The 10,329-nt window shown below is 38.2% G+C and overlaps 1 protein-coding gene and 1 non-coding gene across 3 annotated transcripts; both read right to left on the bottom strand.

Moving 5' to 3' along the window:
* Window positions 1-2,863: 2,863 nt before the first annotated feature.
* TRNAS-AGA lies at window positions 2,864-2,945 on the bottom strand. The gene has a single exon. It is a non-coding gene; the product is annotated as a tRNA-Ser (tRNA).
* A 632-nt stretch (window positions 2,946-3,577) lies between these two features.
* On the bottom strand, window positions 3,578-9,522 carry LOC113341619 (F-box protein At3g07870-like). 2 transcript variants are annotated; one of them, XM_026586435.1, is made up of 7 exons: window positions 7,875-9,522; window positions 5,994-6,899; window positions 5,808-5,916; window positions 4,960-5,116; window positions 4,714-4,881; window positions 4,528-4,618; window positions 3,578-4,404 (listed from the first exon to the last, which is right to left on the bottom strand). In XM_026586435.1, exon 1 carries the CDS (start codon window positions 9,200-9,202, stop codon window positions 7,946-7,948), a length of 1,257 nt encoding a protein of 418 aa, XP_026442220.1. In that variant the 5' UTR covers window positions 9,203-9,522; the 3' UTR covers window positions 3,578-4,404; window positions 4,528-4,618; window positions 4,714-4,881; window positions 4,960-5,116; window positions 5,808-5,916; window positions 5,994-6,899; window positions 7,875-7,945. The 2 variants fall into 2 exon arrangements, with proteins under 2 accessions (XP_026442220.1, XP_026442221.1); XM_026586436.1 differs by having other exon boundaries at window positions 4,960-5,916; window positions 6,203-6,899.
* Between the last annotated feature and the right edge of the window lie 807 nt (window positions 9,523-10,329).

Genomic DNA, 10,329 nt, shown 5'->3' with positions numbered 1-10,329 from the left:
AAAAAAAACCTAATTCTGAATTTTGTTTTTATAATCAACAGAATAATTGAAGTTCTTCTGTGTATATCCGCGAATATTGGTGTTGCTTTCAGAGTAGAAAGATGAGGTGCTTCCAGTGATGATGGTGGGGAAGGAAGAGATGGAGGTGTTGTTGATGTCAGATGTGGTTTGGTGGCGGCGGAGATGATGCTGGTGGCGATCTGAAATCGTAGTAGGAAAAAAAGAAACAGAAGTGTTGGCGAGGGAAGACAAGAAGAGGCAGAGGTGATCGTGGCAGATCTGGAAGTGACAGTGGCTTAGTGGTGGTGCTTCGATCGGAGGAGTTTCTGGGGGTGGTAGGGGGAAGAAAAAAGAAATGAAACTATTAAACGAGAGGAGAAGAAGGATCGATAAGGATATATACGATAAAGGGTAGGATTGAGATTATAAAAATTAATAAAAACTAAATTTAAATATTTTAATTTGAAATGGAGTTTTTATGTCAATTTTAAATGATATGGTTTTTATGTGTCCCAAATAATATGGCTGGATTTTTTGTACCACAAAGTTGGTCACCTAAGTGTTTTGTCACTAGTTTTGTTCCTAAAATACAAAACACTATGTATAGTACATTCTAGAATATTCTTGATAACTTGTGTATCAAGTATTACGTCGTAGACGTATCCTTAACACCTTGCGGTAGTTTGGCAACCGTAGTCCTACCATGACGCAACCTAAAGGCAACATGAGATCATCAGTTTTTAAACGCAAAATATACGAATAAATCATATTTTCAGGATCAGAAGCAACTCATTTAAACAGTAAGAGGTAGAGTGACCTTATCATCTACTTATGGCTTAACCAAGCATAAGCTTCTCGAAAAAATGAAGTCCATCATGTGACTGAGAAGTTAAAACGAAAGAAGGTGATGTTTCAGAAACAGCCAAGACACTATGAATCTACAAAGAATTCCAGCAGAGATGAGCAGGGTGACCAACTTTATCACACAGTTGACAAGGAAGCAGTTGGCGAGTACTTCCATTAATTTGATGTCCAGTACCAGGTCGATGTTGAGAAGAATTAAACGCCGAAGATCTTGCAGAAGATGCAACATTAGCAACAGGTTGGGAATTCAAAGATCTGTGCTGCTGTTCCAATCGTAATTCAAAGGTAAGAAGGTAGGTGATGAAGTCCTCAATGGTCATAGCTGCCATGGACGTTGTAAGAGAAGTGACAATAGGATCATACGACGAATCTAAACCAGCAAGTATGCAGTGACATAACTCAGTAGTTGTAACAATAGTTTCAGCGGCAGCAAGGCTATCAATAATATCACGAGCACGATCTATATGGGCTCTCATATAAAGAGATCCTTTCTTCAAGGCACGGAGTTCACATTGGAGATGATGTATATGAGCAGCAGACTTAGATGCAAAGAGAGATTCAAGAGATGTCCAAACTTCACGGGAGGTTGTGAGACGATGAACATGTCTCAACAGCACGGGTTAAAGAGGAGAAAATCCAGCCAAGCAATATATGGTCTTGTTTCTTCCAGGAGACAAAATCAGGGTCAGGGTTTCAAGTGTTCGGAAGAGTTGCAGAGGGACAAGGTTTTTCACCGTTAACAAAACCATCAAGTTCATAACCTTGAAGATATGGTAAGAACTGTGCACGCCAAAGGGAATAATTTGTGTCATCAAGTTTAACAGTAATGATATGATGAGGTTGAGAGAAAAGTGATGAAGCCATCATTGATTGAGAAGAACTAAGAACAGTTGAAACAGTTGAATCATGAGAAGCTTCGGAAGACATGAAAAATCGAACGAGGATGATACCAAGTCGAGATTAGATATTGTTTAGGTATAGAGAAGAATAGAAGAGGTTTAGAAGAAGTGTTCTTTTTATTAAACTTCAGTGAGTAATCACGTACAATGGAGATGGGTATTTATATACAAACTCTTAAAGACTTGACTTGCACGTATACTAAACTTAGAATACAAGACATACTATACATAGGAAACTCTAGAACTTTCTATGTTCTGACACACCCCCAATTCCTTAAAAACTAGCAGTAAATTGAGCCATAACTGGGGAACATCAAACCTGATTTTAATCATATTACATGGCCAATTCACATTTATATATTTTGACAATCAATGCTATGGGAGAACTGAGGTGTGTTCTACCATCTCAGAGAGGCCTCTCCTCTCTTACTTTGGCATTTCTTCTAGTCATGTAAACCATCATTTACTACAGTGACTAAAAGTACCATAGGCTTTATATGCAGCAGCCATAACGGCCTATAGTTTCAAAATATTGAAAATCCCTGTCATTGTGGGTCTCCTAACACATCTTCAAAAGCTTTTACACATGAGAGCTGACCATTGATAATGAAAGAGCAAAGACAGCTGATAACACTAGGCATTCTTCCCTCGGATATGCCAATGATTTAAGAGTTGATAGACACGGTGGCCATTAGTGACACCTTTCTGGAATCGGAATGTTCCAACTTCTAATACTCAAGGGACAAACACGGTGGCCAAATGAATGAACTTGCAAAATATGTTGAATTGAAGGATAAAATTCAGTAAGCTATTTAGCTAGTTAAATGGAAATGGATGTTGTTTCGTTGCATTCCATCTCACTTATCAGGTCTGCAAGTGCTTGTGTTAAAGATTTTGCTAGTATGTTTGCACAAGTGCCTTCTTTCTAGATATGCAAAAACCAAACCAATCAATTTCCAAGGAACGCATGCATTGACTCGTATTATCACACGATTCACACCAAGAGCAGGAGATGCAAAACCAAGACAAAAATGTGCTGCAAGCCTGCAAAAACAATTCACACCGAGAGAAGGAGCTGCAAAAACAAGACAAAAAATAAACGTGGTCGGCAGGATTCGAACCTGCGCGGGCAAAGCCCACATGATTTCTAGTCATGCCCGATAACCACTCCGGCACGACCACATTGTTGTATTCTTCGGGGTGACCTAAAGACCAGATCTAGAAATTCGAGAAGAATATGTAGAACAGAAACCGAAGAGGAGAGAGCATTGGGAGAAGAAATTAGGAAAGCGGGAAGGGCCTACATCCGCCATACTATTCTGTACCAGGTTTGACCTGATTTGACCGATAGTGCTCCGATTTAATCCTAACTCGAACCGCGTGAGTTGACACGGTTATGTTATGTGACTGAACTCTGAACCTCTGGCTGGTACGCCGGTGTCAAACTCGGGTTTAATTTAGCACTTGCCATCAAGTTCCGTACATATTAGGAATCAGAAACCAGACCATATACTAGCAAGCTAAGATATAGAAGCCTGAAGTTTAGTTTCTGTATATCGTCCTCAGTAACACTATAAATACTGGTAGAAGGTCTCAACCAAACATAACAAAAATTCCAGAGAGCGAAGTCCTGGTAACAAAATATAATCAGGTATTTCTTCTTCTTTTGCTTCTTTATTCTTGTTTAGTAGAATCATGGCAGAGGGGGGTCAGTTGCGTGATCAAAAACGTTACTTGTACAGTAGATTGTTTGGTAGTGATTTTGAAGATGATTCGCTTAGAGATGTTGAACCATCTCTTGTTGATTTGAAACGACAAACGGAACCCAAAGAAAGATGCATTCTCAGGCTTAGGGTGAGAAAGATCCCAGGGACCGATATGTATCAAAACCTTTCTTATAAAAATCAAGATGATGATGTAATTCAGGAGCCCAAAATAGTTGAAGCTGCTAAAAGGAAATTACATTGCGAGGAAAGACAAGAAAAGGCAGCAGGGAACAAGATTGCTAAACTGAAGCAAGGGGGGAGCAAGTGTGCTAAGAAGAACCATGGAGACAGCGTCAGGGCGCGTATAGAGTGGAGAAGTAAACATCTAGCTGTCAGAAAAAGTAAACATCTGTCCGTCCAAAAGCCCAAGCTCCTGATGGGGTTCTGATTTATGTCTTCTTTTTTTTTTCTTTCACTCTTTTTTTATTGTGCATTGAATGTAAAGTAGGGAACTGCTGTAAGGGCTTAATTTGATTGCATTGAATCTAAACATCTTAATCGTATTCTCTTGTGCAAGTTGAATAATTGTGCGTCTTTCTGTATAATAGTTGGACCTGTTTTTGCCTGACTTTAGAGCTTTATTTGATTGGAATCCAGTTTTATTAGCTCAAATTTGATCATGTCAAGAATATTCACACACACAAGTTTTATTGCCTGACTTCAGAGCTCTAATATGCATAATACTTCAATGACTTGAGTTTGTATTTGTTATCAACACTTGACTTGCAGAATGAATCTCTCCACTGAGACGCGTGGCTAATACCTACTGTAACTTGACTTTGTAGAAATTGATTTCTGTCTTTCCTTTATTCCTGTTCCTAGCTAGGAGGTTTTAATTTGTACAGCTGCACCATACAATGGTGTCTGGTGAGGACCTGAAATTACCAAATAACAGAAATAAATTTCCACACTCAAAAACTTAGTGATTGATAATCAGAAGTTCAGCAACAAAATCGACATTCAATTTAAGACGAAAGTTCCACGGTTAGATGACTGACCTCCTCGAATATGTGTAACAATGAAATGTTTCTTTCGGATTTCAATCCTCCTTACTCTGACATAAAACTTTTGCCATCCGTCTCCACAAATCTATGAAAGGAGGGAGATAAAAACTAGGAAATATACCATAAAATTCAAGAAGGGATTCAGAGGTGAAATTCAGGATTGAAAACTGCAAAACATACCTGTAATATGAGAGTTTGTACACGAGGGAATTCAGCATGGTTGGAGTTGCTTGATTATAGAGGAAACACGCCACCTCCAATAAGAACCATCCAGTGAAGTTTATTTATATCACCAAGGTAACCAACAAGACCCGTATATCAGAAATTTAAGCTCAAGTCAGAGTGGTCCTACATTATGGTCCACAAAATTAACCAAGCTAACCTCCAAAGACGACAAGAACATATTTTATATCTAACCAAGCTAACCTCAAGTCACGGTTAAAAATTTCTCACGAAGCCTTCGCAGGAGAAGAATTGGCAGTTCCAGCAGTTGCAACATGTGTGTTATTCCAGGTATTATTATCAACAATGACAGTACGATTAGCCATTGCAGTAGTTTGTAACCATAGTTCCATGACGCAACCTAAAGGCAACATGAGCTCATCATTTTTTAAATGCAAAATAGTCAAGCAAATCACATTCTCGGGATCAGAAGCTGCTCATTTAAACAGTGAGAGGTAGACCGACATTATCATCTACTTATGGCTTAACCAAGCATAAGCTTGTCGAAAACATGAAGTCCACCATGCGACTGAGAAGCTAGAACGATAAAGGGAGCTGTTTCAGAAGCGGCACAGACACTATGAATCAAGAAAGAATTCATTGGCATTAAAATCCCTGATGTCTATGAACTAAAAGTACCATCACAAGAACACGTGCGAAAAATGAAAGGTCTCCACATCACGGAAAAGACACCCAACACAATAAGGAAGCCTGACAAACCATATGCTGAAGCAAAGTGTACAAGACATAAGAAGTTAACTAGGTTAAAGCATAGCAGCATATCATTATTTTTTTGGTCGGCTTAGCATAGCAGCATATCATGAACACTAAAAGTATGAGTACTACATGAAACGCGGCAGTGGAAAAAAAAACTTGATGTCCAATACTTCAGTTTGCCCAATATAGCTCTTACACCTTCCTTTGTACTACTCATAATAAATTTCATTTGTCCACTAAAATCGACTAAAACTAATGGGACCTCATACTATAATACGATGTCCATTAATTTTTTCAATGGAATGGAGATTCTAAAACAAAGACACGATACTTACAAGAATACGCAACATACAGCCAAGAAGAGTAACGACCAGTTGCAATGCGCAGAAGCACATGCAGTGGGATGAGATCAATAAGAAAGGTGTAAGCTCCCCAAGAGCACACCTGAAAAACATGAAGTGACCAGCACATGTAAATAAAAACAAAAGTAGAACAACCACAGTAACATCAGTCCGTCATACTTAGCATGTAGAAGTATGCCAAAGCATTTACGGTGGCATAGCTCCCCAAGAGACACCTCAACAAGTGCAAGATCAGAAAGCTAAGCAGCAGATAGAGCATTCTTAGCTTCATTTGAAAGAGGACCACCACTTTCGGAACCACTACACATTAAAAAATCAGGTCTAATAAAAGTAGAAACCATCTATTGGACACTATGTTGATTGTCTACCTCTCATTGGATCACTGGAACCACCATGGAATACTGAACTCTCAAAATTCAGCAAACTCATCGACATCTGTTCAACATCTCTACCAGTAGTAGTGTTCACATTTGATGTTGCTGAAGTAAATTTATTCATATCAACATTGAAAAAAAATCATCCTCAGTCACAGAGGACAACCATCATTACCAGAACCTCCAACAACACCTAATTCACTGTAAAAACTTATCTCATCAGGTAAACTTAGAATCTCTGACTGTGGTATGCCCTGGATATTTTATTGGTAAATCAAAAATAACACTTATCTTTATTAAAATTATATAACGATGACCAGATATTGTAATGGGACTGAAACTGCACAAGAAGAGGAAGCAAATGCAGTGGGACGATTCAATGATGGAGGTGGCATATAGTATATAACATCACTATAGTGACCAGAGGTACCAGAGGCTGTATACCCAGGCCATAACAACCTATAGTTTTCAAAAAGTGAAAGGCTAGTAATGTGTATTTCCTATGACGGCTTCAATAGCTTTTTCACCTGGAAGATGACCGTCGATAAAAACAAGCAAAGCATGGCCAGCTGATAAGTTAAGGATGCTTTACCAGATGCACCACAGGCTTTATATGCAGGCCAATAACGACCTGATGCTTTTAAACAGTGAGAGGCTGTCGTTCTGTATCTCCACAGAGAGCTTCAAAAACCTTTTCACATGAGAGCTGACTGTCAATAAAAAAAGCGAGAAAAGCATGGCCAGCTGATAACATTGAGCATTCTTCACTCGGATATCTCGAGATGCCAACGATAGGTAAAATAAACATGTTAGTGACGGGTAAGGAATTGCACATGAATAATAGTTATAAAAAAGTGACTGTTGACGGAGTTAAATCAAACTGAGCTAGTGCTGGCAACTGAATAAAGCTTAGTCATATATCGATGCCATTCTTATCATCAGACTGACATGACGCAACTAGAGATCTAACTGAACAGAGTTAAGCAAATGGAAAATTGATAGAGCTGTGGAAGTAGGCATCACGTGTGTGAATAACAACAGTTTAAGTGCAAACTCATGATGTCAAAATCCTAGCTGTAAAATGGAACCATTGTTCTGAATCCTGGCTGTAGCTTGCAAGGTAACTAGCTCACCACCTTCCCACGAAGGTGGAAAGTAGCTACGATAAACAATTAGGTTGGTTGTAGTAAATGACAGAACAGAGACGTAACTCATGTTAATTCATAGAGAACTGTGGCTGATTGACTAGCTGTTTCTTGTGAAATCCGATAACGGATTAAGACATAATTTCAGTGCAGATTCCTATTCAAATTTATGATTTTTCCTGAATATGCTTATTCAATTCCCATGTATAAACGAAATAACTCAGTACGGTGTACATCAAACTCATGGAAATAAGGTTGAGTCACTAACAAAATGGACAATTACAAAGCAATATAGTCGTGTAACCGAAAAGAGAAAACACTCTCATATAGTTGGATGGATGATATAAAGACAGAATAAAAGAAAATCCAGTGTCAACGATATAGTATAACGGTATAACCATAGTCACTAACACAGTGTCAACAATATTGAGGTTTACACAAAGCCAAAGGTTACTTGTTAATGACACTCATAAGTCTACAGAATGGTATGAATATTACTGCCAAAACTCAATGAAGATTACCAGTAGTATGTATTCAGGGTTCACATTTTCCTGTAGCTGCTAGAAAGGCGAATCACAGCTTTCTGCCTCCTTTAACTGGCTTGAGAGATATATTCGGTATCTTCTTCCCCTAATTCTTTCAACGACACGAAGGTGTAGTTGTGAGGGAATACTTGCTGAACCTCGTAATCCAAATCCCAAAGCACTTCCGAGGTTGAAGCTTTTGTGTCGTAAAGGTTGACATATTCATCAAAACTACTGTAAGTTAAAACACCGCCACTCTTCGTAACGGCTAGTAATCCAGCTTCATCAACCCTTAACTCTTTACTCCAACCCAGCAACTGATGTTTCTCTCCCTTTTTCTTGACGTGATTATCATTCTTACTTTTTAGTACCCATATGTCAAAAAGTTTATCTCCTTGGTCATATATAGCAATATACAACAACCCATCTAAGACCCCTATTGTCTGATGAACCAATTTCCTGTTTGGTGGCAAAGGAGGAGGTGTGACATGTTGGCAAAACTTTTCCTCAATCAAATCGAAGGTCACAATCTTATTTACTACCCCGCCAATCCAATAAATAGCTCCACTGGCAAAGCTACCATGTTTCTTATAATGTGAAGGGCTGAATTCCAGATTGAAATTTCTTCCAAGGTCTCTCCATCCATTCCCACTGCCTATAGTGTATATGTAGACTTCCAAAAAGTTGGACTTCGACTCATTTATCCCTACAACTTTGTACTCATTTGTTGCAGAAATGTAACCAAATCCGAACGACCAATCATCATACTCATGAGGATTGTACTCATTTGTTGCAGAAATATAACGAAATCCGAACGACCAATCATCATACTCATGAGGATTAACATATGGGTCTATACGGTTCCTAATTTCTGGAAGCACAACATATTCTTTGGTTAAAGGGTTATAAACACAAACAGGTCTTTCATTCTCCTGTCGAGCAAGACAGATTAACCCATTGCAGGAACCAACAAATAAAGCACCATTACCAATTTTTGTTGTATTAATCTTTTTTTCATCAATCGGTTCTGCTAACTCATAATTCAGATTATCATTATATTCAAAATAGTAATATCCTCTCTCAGTTAAAGCAAGAAATCCCAACTTACAAGAATCCTCGGCAGCAGATGGTTGATTGAGATGATACAAATGCGCCTGAATGAATAATTGATCCTTGGAAGCAATATCAACAATCTTTCTCCAATTTCTGCAGACTGATTTGCAATCAAGCACCGTTTCCACTGGTACACGGGTTAAAATCGCTAATGCGATCTCGAGTGGTAGTTTGGTGAAAGAATCCATGACGGACTCCCTATTAATCTTCATACTGAGAAACAGCAACTTGTTAGGGTCCAGGAAATGGTGATGGAAACAAAATGGGGATTTTGTCCGTAGAATGAAGGGGTTAGGGTTCAAGAAATTCTTGAAATCTTTGTCCAGAGATCCAGAGAGTTGATTCAAGAAATTTGTTAGGGTTTTGAGTAAGGAAACAACTGGGGAAGATGGGGGTTCTGTAACTTCTGTCCGGGGAAGTGGAAGAAAGAGAGAGATGAGAGAGTGATTTTTTACCCTTATCTTCACAGACGTTAAAAATAGGTGTGTTGTGTAGAACGGTATATTTTGGAGTCTTGGACTACCACTCGGTAATTTCTTAACCAAACTTTTGGCACTCGGATATCAAGTGCATAATAGATTTTGTGCCCTGCCCTGTCGGGAGTGGTTTCTTTTCTTTTCTTTTTTTTTTTTTTTTAAAGGAAGAGGGGTAACACTCCCAATTTCATATAACATCCAAACTAAAATACATGAACAAATACAAAAGTATCAGATACATGTATTTTACTAAGGAAATTGATTTAGGGATGGTGTTTGAATACAAATTCCACCATTTGAAATTTTCTTCAATCTTCTTCGTTGAAAGATATTTGTCTTCTTCATTAAGACTGCATGCTCCTATGGAGGAGTAATCTGCATTATACATCGAAATCACGATCCAATCAGGTAGCCATGGATCTTCATAGACATGTAAATCTACGTCAAGCCATTGTAGATCGCCCTCGGAGATATAGTTGAAACGATTGATACAATCGGTATAAAAGCCTTCAAACAGGTTATATGAAATTATTATGATAAAATATAATAAGTAATATGATTGTTTAGAATAAATCATCAGATATATGAAAATAATATACAATACCATAGATAACAACCCTGACAATCACTTAAATAGGGATTGTAACTTATTATAGATAATAATTTACAGATACCTAGATCTACCCGGTGTATCCGAGTAAATCTAGGTTGAGGATGAAACAGATAGAGGAGAAAGTTTTCTGAAAGTTTTTCTTTGTTTTGGAAAAACGGTTACTTGGAGAGCGGAGAAGAATTTTTTTTCTAAAACTCCTTAGGCGTGAAATGACCGAGTCGAACTTTATATTATACTACACAGTCACAAA

This window comes from Papaver somniferum, unplaced genomic scaffold (assembly GCF_003573695.1).
Source record: "Papaver somniferum cultivar HN1 unplaced genomic scaffold, ASM357369v1 unplaced-scaffold_3, whole genome shotgun sequence".
NCBI classification, from domain to species: Eukaryota; Viridiplantae; Streptophyta; class Magnoliopsida; order Ranunculales; family Papaveraceae; genus Papaver; species Papaver somniferum.
This window is presented reverse-complemented; position numbering and strand designations above follow the sequence as displayed.